Source organism: Notamacropus eugenii, chromosome 4 (genome assembly GCF_028372415.1).
Source record: "Notamacropus eugenii isolate mMacEug1 chromosome 4, mMacEug1.pri_v2, whole genome shotgun sequence".
NCBI classification, from domain to species: Eukaryota; Metazoa; Chordata; class Mammalia; order Diprotodontia; family Macropodidae; genus Notamacropus; species Notamacropus eugenii.
Genome location: NC_092875.1, coordinates 39,355,804 through 39,374,869, shown reverse-complemented (window position 1 = coordinate 39,374,869; position 19,066 = coordinate 39,355,804). Strand labels below are relative to the sequence as shown.

Genomic DNA, 19,066 nt, shown 5'->3' with positions numbered 1-19,066 from the left:
GCTGGCACATCCCACCGATGAGTCATACCGATACTGCAGCCCACTAAAACCCTCTGATCTTTCTACAGTCAACTGAATTCTCAGTATGCCTCTCTTATTACGTACTTGTGAAAGTGATTTTCTTTTAATCCTAGTACAAGTCTTCACATTTACCTTATATTGTTGGAAGTTCTATCCTGCCCAGATCTCATCTAGATTCTGACTTTGTCATTTTGTATTAAAAACTAAAAGTGTTAGACCCAAAGTCAGAAAGACCTGAGTTCAAATCCAGCTTTAGATACTTACTGATACAGAGCAACTCATTTAGCTACTGCCTGCCTTAGTTTCTACATCTGTAAAATTAGGATGGGGTGTCTAGGTGGCACAGCAGATGGAACGTTGAGTTTGGAATAAGGAAGACTCATCTTCCTGAATTCTAATCTGGCCTCAGACACTTACTAGCTGTATGATCCTGAGCAAGTCACTTCACCCTGTTTGCCTCAGTTTCCTCATCTGTAAAATGAGAAGGAAACGGCAAAACCACTTGAGTACCTTTACCAAGAAAACCCCAAAATGGGGTCATGAAGAGTCAGACACAACTGAAAAACAACTGAACAAAATGGGGATGATGATATTAATAATAGTACCTATTAATAGTAGCACCAAGATTGATAAAAGAGATAATATTGGCAAAGTACTTTGCAAACTTTAAATGCTATTATTATTATAAATATTTTATTAAAAATACAATATTATTTGTTATATTCTAATAACTACAATATTACATCCATTCCTAGTACCTTTAAGTAGAACAAACAAAATCCAAACCTAAGTCTTCATGATTTGAGACCTAGCACTTGACCTAGGTGGCAAGATAGAGTGCTGGAACTGGAAGATCTGAGATCAACTTCTGCCTTAGACACTTACAAGCTGTGTGACCCTGGACAAGTCAATTGACTTTTGGGGGTGTCAGTTTCCTTATCTGCAAAATGAGTATGAAGATAATAGCACCTTTTTCCCAGGGTTGGCATTAGGATCAAATGAGATAATCTGTATTTAAAGTAATCTAAATATCTTAAGTTTTATATTAATGTTAACTAGTATTATCAATCATCATACCTTTCTTTACTTTTCTTTTTTGGAGGCAATCAGAGTGAAGTGACTTGCCCAGGGCTACATTTGAACTCAAGTCCTCCTGACTTCAGGGCCCATATTCTATCCACTGTACCACCCAGCTGCCCCTATACTGTTTTCCACTATATCACATGATTTTCGTATTTATTAATTGCTTTGCCACCTTATTTCTGAATAGGGCACAAATTTCCAAATTCAGCATCCTCCAAAGCTGTTTCCCAAAATTGTGCGTGGTGTGGCCACCCCCAACCCCAATAATCCTCCACTCCCCTCTCTCTTTTAGATACAGCTGTGGCTCAGACACCTCAGCAGGACTGCCTACCATCAGCTGCACAGCTCAGACGGAGGGTGCATTTTTGGGAATCCAGCTGCCCAGGGCACTGTGTTATTCTGTCATCAACAGGCCCTTTCTCTAGATGTCCTGCCAAACCCCATTCCAATGTCCTGCCATTCCAGGCTTTGGCTTCAACAAACAACTGAAGAAGATTAAGACCCATAAAATATATTTTTCTTTTTAAAGAAATCCCAATGAGGATGAAAATCAAGGGCCACAGTGATCTTATCATTTTCATAAAGAAAACACACCATAATGCTGCTGTTTACATCATGGTATAGGATAGAGGTGGGGAACCTACAGCCTCAAGGCCACATGGGACCCTCTAGGTCCTCAAGTGCAGCCCTTTGACTGAATCCAAACTTCACAGAACAAATCTCCTCAATAAAAGAATTTGTTCCGTAAAATTTGGACCCAGTCAAAAAGTCACACCCAAGGACCTCAAGGGTTGCATGTGGCCTCGAGGTCACACACTCTCCACCCCTGGTATAGTAGATAGAGCCTAAATTTAGAATCAAAGAACACAGGGATCCCAATTCTGTTTCTGACACTCATCAGCCGTGTGATTCTTGTGAAGTCATTTAACCATTCTGAGACTTGGAATGGGATAATTAATAATAATAAATAATAATAGCTAGCATCTCTATAGCACTTCTAGATTTACAAAGCACTTTACAGATATTATCTCAGTTTATCTTCACAACAACCCTAAAAGCTAGGTACTATTATTTGGAATCAGGAAGGTTTCAAAGTTGTTTCAAGCCTATTTCTGACATTCAGCAGCTTGGGTGAGTCATTTAACTACTCTAAAACACAGTTCCCTGATTTGTAGGATAGGGTGATAATCATAATAATAACTGATATTTATATAGGTTTCCAAAGCACTTAACTCATCTCAGCTTCTCCCCACAACAAGTCTGGGAGGTAGGCATTATTATTATCATCTCCATTCTACAGACAAGGAAATGACAGAGGCAGCTGTGTGGCTGTGAGCCCAGGAGCAGAGCAGGGACTCAGTTCTAGGTCAAGGTCAGCCTGAAGCCTGCTGTGGAATCTGCAGGGCATGATTCCAGACCAAAGGGGAGTCTGAAGTTTGGTTACTCTGAAACTGAAGATCTTTTTAGGGACCCAATGGCGGCTGAGTCCAAAAAAAGTCCAATGAAACTGACATGAGGGATGAATGAACCAACACAGGTAATGCTCAGAGCTGAACCTGGGCAAGCAATGTGTAAAACTCAAGCCAGGAGGATAGTGAGCAGACTTGATCCTGGGTCACATCACTTTAGGAGCACTGAAAGGTTGTGGATGCAAATCTTGGAATAGCACAACATTCAATGCCCCAAGAAGGCAGCAAAAGTACCCAAGAGATCAGAAACTAATCCCAGACATTCCTTCCATGTAAAGAACATAGATATAAGATAAAGTCTGAAGGAGGCTGGAAGAAGGAGTAAACAAAAAATAATCCCACCATAAAGCATTATTATGGTGACAAGGAAGCTTGAGACACACAAGAGAAAGGGGGGAGGGGTACACAAGGAATAAGCATTTATTAAGAACCATTATTAAGCACTGTGCTAAGTGCTTTATAAATATGATCTCATTTGATTCTCACAACAACCCTGGGGGGCAAGTGCTGTTATTATCCCCATTTTAAAGATGAGGAAGCTGAGACAGGAAAAGCTTCAGTGACTTGTCCAGGGTCACATAGCTAGTAAATGTCAGAGGCTGGATTTGAAATCTGGTCTTTCTGACCATAGGACTGAGCTCTATTCACTATACTACCCAGTCCAGAAGAAGAAAATGACTCTAAAACATCCACAAGCAAAGCCTCAAAGAAAAACACAGCTTGAGTACAAGTCTACTGAGAATTCCTAGAAGAGATAAAGTAAAAGATGTTTTTGTTTCAGTAGCTAGTAACTGTTTTAAAAAACCAAGTGAGAGCAGTAGAGGATAAATGGAAAAAGAAATGAGAGCTATAGGAAAAAAATATGTGGGAAAAGAATTAACACTTAGAACAAAAGGCACAAAATCTTACATGAAAAAATTACTCTGAAAATTAGAATTGGTCAAGTAAAATCTAATGCAAGAAAATGAAATGTTTCTCATAGCAAAAATAACTGACCTGGAAAACAGATCAAGATAATTTAAGAATAACTGGATTACCTAAAAGCCATGACCAAGAAAAGATACTAAATATCAAATTTCAAGAAATCCTAAAAGAAAACTGCTCATATTCCTGAGAACCAAAGGGCAAAGCAGAAATAGAAAGAATCAACTAGTCATCGCCTGAAAGAGATGCCAAAATGAAAACTCCTAGGAATATCATATCCAAAAACAGAGAGCTCACAAGTCAAAGAATACAATGAAAGAATCCCACATGCAGCCACAAAGAATTCAAGTACCATTGAGGTACGGTCAAAATCCTACAATATTTAGCAATCATCACCTCAAAGGAGCAGATAACTTAGAATGCCTATTTGTAGAAGGCAAAGTATATAGGCTTATGATCAAGAATAACTTAGGTAGTAAAACAGATCCTGTGGGGACTAGGGCAAGGGCAATGGATTTTTAATGAAATAGAAGACTTCCAAGCATTCTTGAAGAAAACATCAGAGCTGAATAGACAGTTAAACATACAAGCATAGGAGTCAATAGCAGCATAAAAAGACAAACATGACCAATCAACTTTATTAGGTAGGGAAATCATGCAGATATCCCCTCAGAATACTATCATCATTAGGGATAATAGGGGGAGTAGACTAAGGGTCTGGGGAAATTTCTGTTATATTTTTAGAATCTTGAAAGGAGAATGGAAAGAGAGGGGAAGGGGAATCACTCTGTAGGGGAGAGGGAGAGCAAGAAAGCAGAAAATTATCTCAGATGATTGGGGTACACAAGTAGAAACATATTCTATAAGAAGGAGGAAAATTGGGGAGAGCAGGTGACACTTGATCCTCACTCTCATCTGAATTAGTAAGAAAGAGAAGAATATACAGAAACATACATAACTGCTGGGTACAGAAATACATTTCAATCAGTAGGGAAACAGGAGGGAAAGGAATTAAGGGAAAGGGAAGATAAAGAGAGAGGGTAGATTAAAAGTCAAAAGCAAAATAAACTCTTAAAGAGGAGGCAGGAAATAAAGAGATGCAAAACTGGGAAATACATAACTAATAACCATAATCATGAATTTGAATGGGATGAATTCACCCATAAAAGGAAGAGGATAGTAGAATGTAACAACAATGTGTCGTTTACAGGAAACACATTTGAAAAAGAAAGACAAACACAGAGTTAAAATAAGAGGCTGAAGGAAAACCTATTATGATTCAACTGAAGTAGAAAAAGGCAAGGGTAGCAATCATGATCTCAGACAAAGCAACAACAAGAGACCTAATTAAAAGAAATAATCAAACTACATTCTTTCTGAAAGGCACTATAGACAATGGTTAGTATCAATATTAAATGTGTATGCACCAAATAGCATAGTATCTAAATTCTCTTAAAGGAACAGCTAAATGAATTATAGGAAGAAATAAATAGTAAATCTACAATAGTTGGAGACTTTAATTTACCTCTTTCAGACAGATAAATCTGACCAAAACATAGATAAAAAATAAATGAGGGACTTGAATAGAATTTTAGAAAAGTTAGCTATGATAGACCTCTGGAAAATATTGAATGAGAATAGAAAAAAATAAACCTATTTCTCAGTTGTATATGGCACTTTCAACAAATTTGATTGTCACAGCATAACAACCTCACAAACAAATGCAGAAAAGAGAAATATTGAACACAGAAATGGAATAAAATGCGATAAAATTGTATTCAACAAAAGGCCTTTGAATCAAAGATTAAAAATTAATTGGAACAAAATAATTCAGTCCTAAAGAATAGGTAGGTCAAGAACAAATCATGGCGGGGAAGATTCCCAATTTAAGAGTCATCACATTGAGATATTGAATTTATGGAAGCTGTTGAGATCACTAAGTGAAAAGGGATGGAGGGAAAAAAGAAGAGGGCCCAGAAGAGAAGCCTGTGGGATACTTGTGGTTATTGGGCATCACTTGGATGAGGATCCAACAAAGGAGGCTGAGAAGTGGTCAGGAAACCAGGAGAGAAAATCTAAAGAGAAGAAAGAGCTGTGGAGAAAGTGATTGCAATGTCAAAGGCTGCAGAGAAGTTAAGAAGGATGAGAATTTTAAAAGACCAGCAAAACTAATTCAACTGAAATTAGAAAAGAAGCCAGAAAATATAGGGAATATAGCATCAAGTTTCTTTGATAAAGGTCTCATGTCTAAGCTACACAGGGAATTGATTAAAATCCATAGGAATAAGAGTCATTCCTTAAGTGACAAATGGTCAAAGGATATAAATAGACAATTTTCATAGAAAGAAATCCAAGCTAATATTAGCCATATGAAAAAATGATCTAAATCACTAATAATTAGAGAGATATAAATTAAAAGAAATTTCAGAGTCCACCTCACACTCCTCAGATTGGTGCAAAAAAAAAAAAAAAAGGAAATGACAAATACTGGTGGGGCAAAACATGTACATTAATGCCCTGTTGGTCAAACTGTGACCTGATTTAGTCATTCCAAAAAGCAATGTGGAATTATGTTCTTAAAGCTATTAATAGGGGCACACCTATTGACCAGGGTGTCTGGATCTAAACCCCCAATGCCTTTGAAATCTAGACCCCAAAGAGATCAAAGAAAGGAATAAAGGAACCATATATATAAAATATTTACTTATAGCAGCCTTCTTGTGGTGGCAAAGTCTTGGAAAGTGAGGGAAGTGCTCATTAATTGGGAAACAGGTCAATGTTATGATGTATAAATGTGATAGAATGCTATTACGCCAAAGGAAATGTTGAAGGGGTGGTTTCAAAGAAACTTAGAAAGATTCATATGAGCTGATGCAAAGTGAAATGAGCAGAACCAGGAGAACGGTTTAAACAGTAACGATAATATAGTCCAAACAAACAACTTTGAAAGACTTAGGAACTCTGATCAACACAAGGATCAATCACAATTCCAGAGGACTCATGGTAAAATATGCCACCCACCTTCAGAGAGAGAAATAGTTGACTCGAGTAAAGACTGAGGTGCTTTCTTATTTGGGTTTTTGTTTGTTTGCTTGCTTGTTTTGGACATGGCCAATTTGGGAATAAGTTTTGCTTGACTATGCATGTTGTGATAGGTTCTGTTTTTCTTGCTTTTTCAAATGATGGAATAGGGAGGGAAGAGGAGATGGGAGGGAAAGAATTTGGACCTGAAAATAAAATACAATTGACTTACCAATCTTCTAGCCGGGTCATTTAGAGGGAGGGGCAGCTAGGTGGTGCAGTGGATAGAGCACCAGTGCAGGAGTCAGAAGGACCTGAGTTCAAATCTCACCTCAGACACTTGACACTCATTAGCTGCGTGACTTTGGGCAAGTCACTTAACCCCAACTGCCTCATCCTGGGTCATCTCCAGTCATCCTGATGAATTTCTGGTCACTGGATTCAGATGACTCTGGAGGAGAAGTGAGGCTGGTGACCTGGACAGCCCTCCCTCACTCAAAACAAAGTCAAGTGCAAGTCATGTCATTATTTCTCCGATGGCATGGTCTTCTTCGGCAATGAAGGACGGACACACACACATTTAGAGGGAAGTGTTTTCAACTTGAAAGCATTACATAATTGTGAGTTGTTACTAGGAGACAGAATTTGGGACTGGAGACTTTTCTGGAGCACTGAAAGACAAACCAGTGTAGATAACTGCCTGCTCTGTGGTTAAGGCTAGCCTTGATGCTAGACAGAGGGAGCTGTTCAATGGGACAGAGCTAAAGTTTGAAAAAGCTGCAGAGTTCCTGTCTTCAATGTTTTCCTTCGGCATATGTATGTAATTTCACAGTGATAGGATAGCATTAGACCACTTAATTAGATTATGAATTCCTCTTCCTCTCACCTCCCCTTGTCCCCCCCAGACTTTCAAAGAGGCTAATTCGGGCAATCTGGGCCATGTAGTCATAATGCTCAAACCTGAGTACTTGGCAGCGTGTCCCATGGATAGATTTGGAGTCAAGAGCCCTGGGATCCCATCCTGACTCTGCCACCTTCTTCCAGGTGACCTTACCTTCTCTGGGCCTCAGTTTCCTCCTCTGTGAAATTAGAGGATTGAAGGTCCCTTCCAACCCAAGATCTATGATCATTTGATTCTAAGGAATCTGCTCCTGAGAGCCTCATCTTTATGCAAAGTTACATAGAGGGGAACATCTGGAGCTGGGCTCCCCAATTTCCTCCTATCCCACATCCCCCCCAGCATCGTTGCCCCCTTGTGAAGGTCATGTCACCCCGCTCCCATTCTCCAGCACCCTTTATCCTTCCGTTTCCCCACCCCCACAGAATGTGAACTCCTTGCAAGGCGGGATTGTCTCATCCTTTGTGTGTCTTTACCCAGTGCCAGCTCAATGCTCGGCTCGTAACAATGAGCACATAATGAAGACTCGCTGATCTGATTAGATTTGAGGTCAGCTTTCTATTTGCTCTATCTGCTTCCTCTCTTGGAAGGGAAGTTGATAAAAAAAAAAAAGTCAGCAACAAAAACTCTAAGTCTTAACTAAAATCCCAGATTTTAAAGGAAACCTTTCCCAAGCCCTCTTAATTCTAGTGTCTTCCCTCTGGCAATTATTTCTTTTTTATCCTCTGTAGAGCTTGCTCCGTATATATTTGTTCCAATGTTGTCTTTCCCATTGAACTATAAGCTCTTTGAGGGCAGGAACTGTCTTTTGCCTCTTTTTATATCCACAGTACAGTGCTTGGCACATACTAGGTGCTTAATAGATGTTTATTGATTAATTGACTAAAAAAAAAAATTATACCAGAAACAGGTCAATGGCCTTCCACCAGGGGATAAGAGCAAATGGAGAAATTAGGGTTTGGGGCCCTTCCCTCAGTTTAGAGATAACATTATTCCAGACCAGGGGGTGGAAAACAGGTCTCACAGCTGCCAATTAAATTCATATAAGTGCATATATATACATAGATATGCATGCATGTATATATGGGTTCACACACATGTACATGTGTGCATGTGTGCACATATATACATACATGTACATCATAGCTATATTATATATACGTGCACATGTGTATATGTGGGTATGCATACATGTGTATACATATATACATATATTAAAATATGTGTGAGTACATACGTTTCCAAATAGCATCTTTTCATAGGCGGCTATGCCCTTATAGAGGGCAGGAGGGGAAGAATGGAGGGTCCATCATCCCATTGTCTTCAGGAGCTTTTGTGAACATCTTTATTAAACACCAGAAGAGCATGCGTAAAAGGGACAGACACCTGATGGGAGAGGGGCTGCACTCTAGAATTATTGGAACTCCCCAGAAATGTCAGAAGCTCCTCAACAGATGAGCTCTATCCCAGCTGGGGACAGAGATTCAACAATGGGACCAGCAATTTGTGGAAAGCACAGAGCAGAGATAACTCTTACTTGCATACTTCTATGGATCTATGATTTTCCCTCTTGGCACTCTATCTACTGCATTACCTAGCTGCCTGAGTCTAATGATGGGAAAGTAGAGGAAAAGTGTTACATACGTGTACATAAATGTAAAAACAAAGTGCCCAGTAAGTACCTAAGGGGGTTACACATACCGAGCTGGGAAATTCTCTCTTCCAGGGGGAGGAAGGACAAGGTTCAGAGAAAGCAGGAAGGGGACGGAGGATCCAGAGGAGTCTCAAAGGATGAGTCACTTTCAGCAGGTGGGGTATATAGTAGGTGTTTAATAGATGCTTGTTTCTTTCCTATCTTATGTTTTCTATATTTTTTTATACATTGATGTGTGTACATGTTGTCTCTTCCTCTAGAATGTGAGTCTGTTGAAGGCAGAGGCTGTCTCATGTTGTCTTTGTATCTGCCTGATAGATTGATATTTTGTTTGGTAACTCACTCTCCTTTGTTACAATGGTGAAGATCTTGTCAACCTGACTCTAATCTACCTTTTCCAGGTGTATCATATGTTAATCCCCTTCCTGCCTTCTACCTTCCAGTCTTCCAGTGTCCCTTACGGCCAATTCTAGCTGTGTCCTTCCTTCAGGTCTTTGGGCACCAGATTTGCTTTCCCAGTTTTGCCCCTTTGCCCAGGCTGTTCCCCAAGTATTGTACTGTACTGTCTCCTCACTCGTCTCCCAGAATCCCTAGCTTCTTCCAAAGCCCACCTCAAGTACCTCCCATATAATAACTGTATGACTTTGGGCAAATTCATCTCTCTGGGTCCCAGGTTCTTCATCTGTAACATAAGAGAGCTGGACTAATTGCCTTTGAGGTCATGAGTGGTGAATTTCTGCACCGAGTTCCCTGTAAAGATAAAATCATAAACTCAGATTTAAGGGGAAACTGTTCTAAGCTCTATTTTTGTTGTTGTTCAGTCATTTTGCAGTTGTAACCATTTTTCTGAGACCCCGTTTGGGGTTTTCTTGACAAAGGTGCTGGATGGTTTGCCATTTCCTTCTCTAGTTCATTTTACAGATGAGGAAACTGAGGCAAACAGGGTAACAAAACTAGGAAACACGTACCGCTATTGGAGGATTACAGAAACCCATCACGAGCACCAAAGTACTGCCCTTCAGAAAGCTCAGTTGTGGCCGAGTCCCCCACCCAGTGCCCCTAGACAATATGACAGAAATTAGGACATTAGCATGAAGGGCATTTATTGCGTTTGAAATCAATCATATTCTGGAGGAGGGCCTGGCCTAATTGAATCAGCAGAGTTTTCTCCCTGACACTGATTTCCACAAGGTGTTTACCTTTTTGGACCCAATCTCACATGGTCCTGATTTGAGATTTCATTTTGTAAGCTGAGATCTGGTTTCTGTCTGCTTGAGAAGGGGGTTGGGGTGAGAGCACAAAGGGAGGACCTAAATAGGAAACAAGAACTCAGGTTAGGAGTTTACGCAGGTCTTAAACATCTAAAGCAACTCCTCCTTCAAGAAAGGGGGAACAGGAGGAGAAAGCACCAGTGACCCTGAGCAGCTCATTTTCAAAAGCTTGTTAACCCCTTTCAAGGTGTATGAAAATGCTGACAGCCCAGTGACAAAGCCAAGAAACAATGAAAAAATCGAATAATTTCTTAGAAAAGGGTGAAATTGGGGGCTAGGAGGAGGGGATCAGAGCACTTAGATTGACTCCATCTAAATGGGAAAAATAAGGAAAAGAATTAATCACATGAAACGTTGTGCCCCTGGAAAACATCTGACTGCTTTGGGGTCTGTCAGTGATCAGCCCCCATGGACCTCAAGCAGTGTGTGCAGGTGTGTGTGTGCCCACATGTGCTCATTTATCAGCAAAGTCTGCCATAACCTTTCTCCATGGGCTATGAGGAATAAAGGGTTTATTAAATGAATCAAAAGAAGGACACATGCTTAGGGCCAAGATCGAGAGCTTTGATCTCCTGAGTCCCAAGTCAGAGGGATAGAGAGAGTGAGATGATAAGATAGATGGATGTATATGGATGGATTAACTACATGGATGGATGGACAGATAGACAGGCAGAGACAGAGGATAGAGAGATACATGCATATATACATACATGCAAAGATAGATACAAAGATATGATAGATGGACAGAGAGAGATGGATGGAAAAACACACAGAAAGAGAAATGGACAAAGATAAATAGAAGGACAGAGATACATACATACATATGAAGACACATAGAGAGAAGGACAGAAAGAGACAGATGGATGGAGAGAGAGAGGTGGACAGAGATAGACACATAGATATGAAGATATCTAGTAGATGGACTGAAGAAACATAATAGAGGGACAGGTGGATGGACAGAGATAGATACGTACATAAATATGAAGTTACATAGAGAGAAATGGATGGATGAATGGATGGATAGATAGATAGATAGGTAGGTAGATAGATAGGCAGACAGAAGGCTAGACAGAGACAGATGAACAGACAGATACAAAGATACATAGATGGGAGAGAGGTACGGAGGGAGAGAAAGGGAGAGAGAAAGAAAGAGAGAGAGAGAGAGAGAGAGATTATTAGAGAGAGATGATAGATATATAGATAGGTGGATAAAGCAAGAATGTATTCAGCACACACTATGTGCCAGCCACTATGCTAAGAGCTGAGGACATTAGCACAAGCCTACAGGAGAGTCCTTGTCCCAGAAGGAACTCTCATTCACCTGGGAAAGGACTCCATCTAAAGGGGAGCTGAAAGCTGGGGAGAGAGTAGGGGGAGGAAGCAAGGATCCTGGCAAAGAGGAGATGTCCAGGGAGTGAGTCAAGACATGATTGAAGTCAAACATGGTTGGAGCTCCTCGTGCTTGGTCTCCAGGCATCACTCAGGAGATTGGGGTCTCAGGGTAGAGGTCTCTCCAGCAGGGCAAAGCAACTGGCAAAGTGGAGAAGTGCCTGGAGTGAGTCAGGGCATGAAGCATGTGTTCTCTAGCTGGGACCCTTCTCCTCAAACCAGTTTCTCTTCCATCAGTTCCTGATCCCCTCATCCTTAGCCCCCAACTGGGAGTCCTTTAGCAGGGGCCCCTGACTGGACTAAAGGATTCTGAAGGCAACCTGAATTATTTAGCACATTCCTGGGTAAGATCTGGATTCATAGCCCATAGGTCCAAATCCTACCATTGTCAGGGACTTTCTTTGTGATCTTGAATTCAGGTCTTTTTGACTGCAGGTCCAATGATCTAGCCACTGGGTTACCCAGCTACCATGAGCAGTTTTCATGTATAGATGTTATAAATATAAGACTCTGTGCTCAGTGCTAAGAAGACAAAAAAAAAAGAAATAGTCCTTGCCCTCAATGAGATTTCTTTGTATTTGGTGGTGGTCATGATGGTTGATGATGATGATGATGGGGGGGGGGGTGCTGTTGTTTGGGAGTGGAGATGTAGGATAAGTCATTATCATACAGTCCAATATTCTGCCCACCTCAGACTTCATGTGGAATATTGTGGTTGGTTCTGGGTACCATATTTTAGGAAAGATACAGATAACCTAGAAACTTCCCAGAAGATAGTAACCAAGAGGGTGAAGTTCATACCATATAAGTAATATTACTGTTATTGGTCCTTTGTTCTTGAAGAGGACCATGACATCAGGAAGGTGATGCCATGACATGCAAGTGAATTGGATTTAAATGAAGGAGGGCTGTGCAGAGTCACCAGCCTCACTTTCTGCTTTGGGGCCATCTGGAGCCAGTGATGAGATATAGATCAGGACAACTGGAGATGGCCCCATCATGTAAGGAATGGTGGAAGCAACAAGGGATGAGGAAACATGACAGTCATCTTCAACATTTGAAAGAAGAGGGAATAGACCTCTTGGGCTTGGTCCAGGAGGGCAGAACTGAAACCAAAACACAAGTTCTAGGGAGGCCAATTTAGATTCAAATGTGGGGAAAACCTTACTCATAATGAGAGTTGGCCCAAGGTATAATGGGCTTCCTCTACAGTTAATGCGCTTTCCCTCCCTGGAGGTCTTCAAGTAGAGGTTAATGACTCTCTAGAAGGTTGACCCTTGGTAGGCATACACTAGACAACATGCCCTCAGGGGCCCTGCCGAACTCCAAGGTTCAGTGAATCTACAATGAGTCCAAGCCAGCACGTGTGATATCCAAGCAAAAAGTCATCCTTGTGCAAGTGTTTGTTAGAACCTTAACCTGTGTTTGACTCCTTACAAAATTAGGTATATATGTCCAGGCTCTCTCATTGCTTATGATCTAAAATAAATAGGAGAGATTAATCTCAGAGGACATAAACTCACCATTAACAAAGATGTAATGATGAATACGGTTGGAATGGAGAACAGGGAATATAACAAACAACTATCTAATATGCCTGAGAGTCATGATTTCTCAAAAGAGTTTGCCTAACAATCCACACAGGAAAAACTAAGTGGATGAAGAGTATCTATTGTTCAGACTAGGATATGCAGTTGAATAGACAACTTACAGAACTCATCCATCAATGTATGCACTCACTCTTAGGGTAGCCAGTTGGGCCCCAAATTAAACATGAAGCACAGGGTCAACTTGATTGCCTTTGGGAGGCTACAAAGTTCTTTTAAAAATGATTCCCAAATTTCTTCCTGAAAGCAGAGTCCATATTATCTCACACCAATATTATTTCCATGAAGCTATGGAATGCTACAGCCTCCAAAGAATTGAGATTGAGGACCACCCAAAGAGAAACACATGGTGGGCATGAACAGACTGTAACAGATACCAAACATGGAATCATAAAGGAGAAATGGTATCAAGGATGATATAAAAAAATGAATAAACAAATAGACAAAGATAATCTGGTGCCCTGGCAAGAGTAGAAATGAGGAATAGCCTTTTGGCAGTGTATGGTCTCCATGGGGTCATTGTAGTGTAAAAAGAAAATCATGAAAGAGCCCAAAATGTCCTGAAAGTCCCCAACATTAATTGGGGAGTTCCAAGGAGGGGAAGGATTTGGGGGAAAAATAATGTAATGAGATGCTGGATGCAGTTCATAACCCATTCATATGGGCTCATTCCATGTGTAATGCTAATGAGAGTTAAAGATCTTCCCCACCCATTAATGGGCCTGCCCTTTAAGGGAAGCTTGATTAGGGGAGGCCCACACCCTTTCTTAATTTCTAATGAGGAAGGGTTGCGATGCCCTCTGGCTCTGAAAAGTGTATAAATACTCCAAGGTCAGGTTTTACTTTGGGATTTACTCATTGGAAGTGTTTGTTTGGCCAGAAGAGACTCTGGGTAGCCACTAAGGAGCCCCCTGGCTTTGAAAACCCAGATGTTGGTGCATGTGTAGTCAGACAGTTGGATCTGTCTGCTGATCTGTGATGTATGTATTGTCTATGGTCTGACAGTTGGAAGCCCTGTCTGATGGTTTTTATTTCTCTGCATTTTTTCGGAAGTTCAAGTGCTGACTATTTCCCCTGAAGTAAGTGAATGATGTATGTACTTGATTAAAGTGATTGTCGCCCTCTCACACGTTGCTTTCCTTTTCGAGAAGCAGATCTAAGAACCTGTACATCAGGGTCTCCTGTGCTTGTTGTTACACCACGGCATCTTCTCTGTCCCATTCAAAGTGATAAAGGTTTGTTTTCTTACTCACTTGCTGCTGCCCCTAAGCACAGCATCTACCCTCTGAATACACAAGGTGGTCTGGGGTTTGGAGGGGTGGGTATGCTGGCAGGGGCAAGAAGGGGGCACAAAGTTTGCCCAGTGATACCTGTTCTGCTGCCATGGGTGTCCAGGGGTTGGGTTATATAACTGCTCTGACTCAATCAATCAATCAGTTGGCATTTATTAAATGCCTACCTTCTATCAGGCACTAACTCAGAAAAAGAGAGGTTGGAAGTTCACAGAATGAGGAAGAAGAAAAGGGGAGGAGTGTTGGAAGATCAGGGCACCATTGAATTGTTTCACAAGTGAGCCTCATGAATGCCTGTGGTGGGAAGGATGGGATGTGACCAGGGATGTGCTGGTGAATGTTTAACAAACCAGCTCTCCAGGAAAAAGAACAAACATAATCAGGACACACTTTCTCAGTTTAATATGCATTATTAACATTTGCTTATCACTTATTAAGTCTAGACAATCAATAAAGCAATCCAGTCCTCAGCTGAAGCCTTTCCATTTCTGAGGTGCAAATGCTCACACTGAGAGGATTCCAGCTGGCTCTGGCGCACTCCTGGTTGGGACCCATTTCCCTACCCTCTCAATCATTGAGCATACATCCCTTGTGGTCAGATGTTAGCCCCCATTTGGAAACCCCTGCCCGGAATCACTGTTCCTCAGCCATCAACCAGCAAAATTCTCACTACCAAAGACCTTTATTTCTTAAAACCTATTCTTACTATGTATAAAATAATAAATTTTATTAATGTGTCATATTAACATATAATTATATCTTATAATATTCATATTATTACTATTACATGTTTTATATTGTTAATATATAATACATATCAATTCTATTAATAAATATGTGTTGATAATAATAGTCTTAATGGTGAACATAATACATGGTACAATACTAGCTCTTACTATGTGGCACAGTGGAAAGATGACTGAATTTGGAGTCAAAGGACCTAGATCTGACTCTCAGATTTGCCCCCACATAATGATTAATTACGCTTTAGTTTTTAATAAAAATAATAATAATAATATTTAGCAAGAGAGGTAGTGAGCAGAGGGTCATCCTCTGAGTCAGAAAAACGGAGATTCTAGCCCAGTCTCTGGGTGACCCTAGGCAGGTTACTTAAACTGCCAGTGACTCAGGAAACTCTAACAAAGGGGCTTTTTACCTGGGAGATCTGGGGGTTGATTCAGGAGGGCCATGAACTTGAATGGGAGAAAAAATGGCATCTTTGTTTAGTCCCCTCTAACCTCCCTTATAATCCTATTTATTTGATGTATTTAAAATCAGAGAGATCAAGTACACACGAAAAGCTAAAAAAACAAAAATCCTGCTCTATACCTATATGATTGCATATCAAGTTCTGATCGACAGGGATAAAGGAAATCCCTCATTAGGAGGCCCTCCTACACTGATAAAAATCAAAAGTCTGGTCTTTAAAAAATAAATAAGTTTTGCAAAGCACTTAACATGCACTCACTTTTTAAAAATCCTCCAAGAAACCCAATGAGATAGGTGGTATTATGTATGTCCATTTTACAGATGAGCAAATTCAGGTTCAGACAGTTGAAGTGATTTGCCCAGGGTTACCCACCAGAGTGTCAGAAGTGGTGCTCAGATTTCAAGGGGGCCCAGGGCCTCACTCAGCTATACCACACTTGTATAATATCGAATTCACACACCTGGGTAGTGGCGGGTTTAGACAAATTTAACTTTTCCTTACACAGGCCTACAAAAGCTCTTCTCTGTCATGCCAAGCTGAATTCAGTTTATTCTAAAGCCTCCCTGGGGCCTCTCCGACCAGCAAGAGACCTTAACACACAGGCTGGGTTATCCTCAAGTTCACTCTAGGTCTATATTTGCTTTGTAGAGGCAATTAAGAGAATAAGGTAAATATCCCCTGGCTAACAAATCCAAGCCTGAAACTTGGGTTTGTCTTCTTCAAACACAGCTCTGGCAGATTTCCATTTTGAAAGTCGGAGAGTCCGGGGCAGGAATGGGTTTGTAAACTGTGACACAAGACATATATGGCCCCAATGGAGAGACTCTCCTGGCTCAGACCCCAGGCCTTGGGAAAGAGCTGCCTCTGTTGGGTTTATTTGCTCAGGGAGCCGGCCCTATGATTGGGAAATTCACAGGCACAGGCTCTCCAAAGAAGCCATCCCAGAGAAGTATAAACATCCCTGGAGTCCTGGCAGCTGTCCTGTGCTGGGAGCATGGTGATCAAGGGTGTAGATTCATTTCCCCTAAGCTGTGGGACCACCAGGGTAAAGGCATACTTACTCTAAATGGAAGATGGACTGACCAAATCGCAGAAAGGCTGTTTAACTGGAATGCAAAAGAGTGAAGAGGCAGCTAGGTGGTGCACAGGACAGAGCACTGGGCCTGGAGTCAGGAAGATCTGAGTTCAAAAATGACCTTGGACACTAGCTGTGTGATCCTGGGCAAACCACTTGATCTCTGCTTGCCTCAGTTTTGTCCTCTGTAAAATAGGGGCAGCTGGAGCACCAGGGCCATCGTTAAGAAGATGTGAGTTCAAATTTGGCCTTGGACATTTACTAGCTGTGAGGCCCTGGGCAAGTCACTTAGCCCTGTTTGCCTCAGTTTCCTCACCTGTCAAATTCCTGGAGAAGGAAATGGCAAACCACTCCAATATCTTTGCCAAGAAAACCCCAAGAGGGGTCACAAAAATGACTAAGCAACAGTGTAGAGTGAATGAAAGGGAGAGATTAATGGTAAGAAACCTGACTGGAACCAGGCAATGAGGGATCTAAATCCCCAAACGAAGAGTTCTTATTTTAATCCAGAGACAACAGGAAAATGGTGGAGGATTTTGCCATAAGAAGTGAGCTGGGCAGATCTGTGCTTTGGGAGAATCCCTTTGGCAGCTGTGTGGAGAGTCCATTGGGGGTGGAAGGGTGGGCAACAGGGTGACCAACGAGGAGGTCATTACAATTGTATTAGTAAGAAGGGAGGAGGTAGTGGGGGGGATGGATGTGAGAAATGCTGCATGTATGGTACAAGGTCATTGGAGGGACCAAGAGACATCGGGGATTAGAGACTGGAATTTGCTGTGAGATATTCTCACCCATGGGCCTTAGATCCACTGCTCCCTCTACTACATGACTCATTCATTGTTGGGGATTATCGCCACATTGTTCACCCCTCAGAAATGTTTCCCTAGTAGCTCCAACAAAGTCACCTCCCCCTCCAATATCTTACATTCTCGATTTGACTGGCCAGGGCCAAGGGTTTGGAATCACCCTGTAAATCATGGTTGGGGAGGGGCGAACTTGAAAGAGCCCTTATTTATAATGTCTTCAGAGAGAAAAAAAAAAAATCTGTGTTCCATTACGTTTCTAAAGGGCTATTTGTGGGTTTTGGTCCAGGCCTTCTTTAAACTGTGCAAAGCAAGTTGCCGCCTTCACTGTACACCCCTGCAGAGGACTCCAGGGCCAAAATGAAAATAAAGGCAGGGCTCAGGTATGTTTTCACTCATGATGAAACATCTCTTCCCTAACCAAGCTTGTCTCCTTGATCATCACCATCCTGCCAAAGTTATTTTCTGCCACCTTGGTGCTTTACAACCCCCAGCTACCAACCCCAAAACTGAGGGGTGGCTGGAGGCTAGTGAACATGGGATCCAAGTCAATGGTGTTTGATCTGCGTGGGGCAGGGAAAGAAGAGGAAGAAGAGAATGGGAAGGAAAGGAGGCAAAGGAGGAAGGGGAGAAGAAAGAAAGGGAGAATGAAAAATGGCGATGAGAATGAGGAAAAGGAAGAGAAAAAAGGGAAGCAGAAGAAATGGAGGAAGAAAGTAGAGATGAGAATGAAAAAGGACAAGGAGAAAGAGAATGAATAAGAAGAAAAGGAGGAGGGAAAACAAGGAGAAGGAGGAGAAAGAGGGAAAGAATAGAAGGAAAAAGAAGAGGATAGAGAAGAGGCAAAGAAATACAGCAGTGGGGAAAGGCAAAGGTTTTCTGTGCCAACTGTCTGCACATTTCCCTAGTGTCCGTGGACTGGTCCTGCCATTGACTCCCAGAGCTTACAACTTGACCTAGAGAAATAGGGAAGCTATTTCTAAAACTGGATCTGGTGCCCCACTCTGTCTAAAAGATTTTTCCACAGCTGCATCTTATCTAAGGTGTACCAACAGAATGACAATGTTTTGTCTGATGACTTTCTGGGTGATTCTGGATGAGGCCCCTTCACCCTACCAAGGTTCAGTTTACTCATCTGTAAAATGGGGGTAGTGCTACTCATAATGCTTACCTCACAAAGCTGTGGTAAACTTCTTTCCCCCAGCATCTACATAAATTTGCACAGACCTTTGCATATACAAGGTGCCTCAGATATTTTAGGGCAGTTTTAAGCCTTAATAGCTTAGAAATTGATTAAAATTTTTGGGACATCCAGTAATATCTTATTTACTATTATTCTCCCCATCTTA

At 41.4% G+C, this 19,066-nt stretch overlaps 1 protein-coding gene across 7 annotated transcripts in view; it reads right to left on the bottom strand.

The window, feature by feature from the left end:
• Positions 1 to 8,265: 8,265 nt before the first annotated feature.
• Positions 8,266 to 19,066, bottom strand: part of LOC140499363 (uncharacterized) — a 121,796-nt gene continuing 110,995 nt past the window's right edge. For all 7 annotated transcript variants that reach the window (XR_011965412.1, XR_011965411.1, XR_011965407.1 and 4 more), the window contains 2 exons: positions 10,270 to 10,380; positions 8,266 to 9,820 (listed from right to left, as the gene is read on the bottom strand). Coding sequence is in view for 2 of the 7 variants with exons in the window: in XM_072600683.1 (XP_072456784.1) it covers positions 9,790 to 9,820; positions 10,270 to 10,380 (142 nt within the window). In the remaining 5 variants the exon portion in view is untranslated. The remainder of the gene's footprint in view (positions 9,821 to 10,269; positions 10,381 to 19,066) is intronic.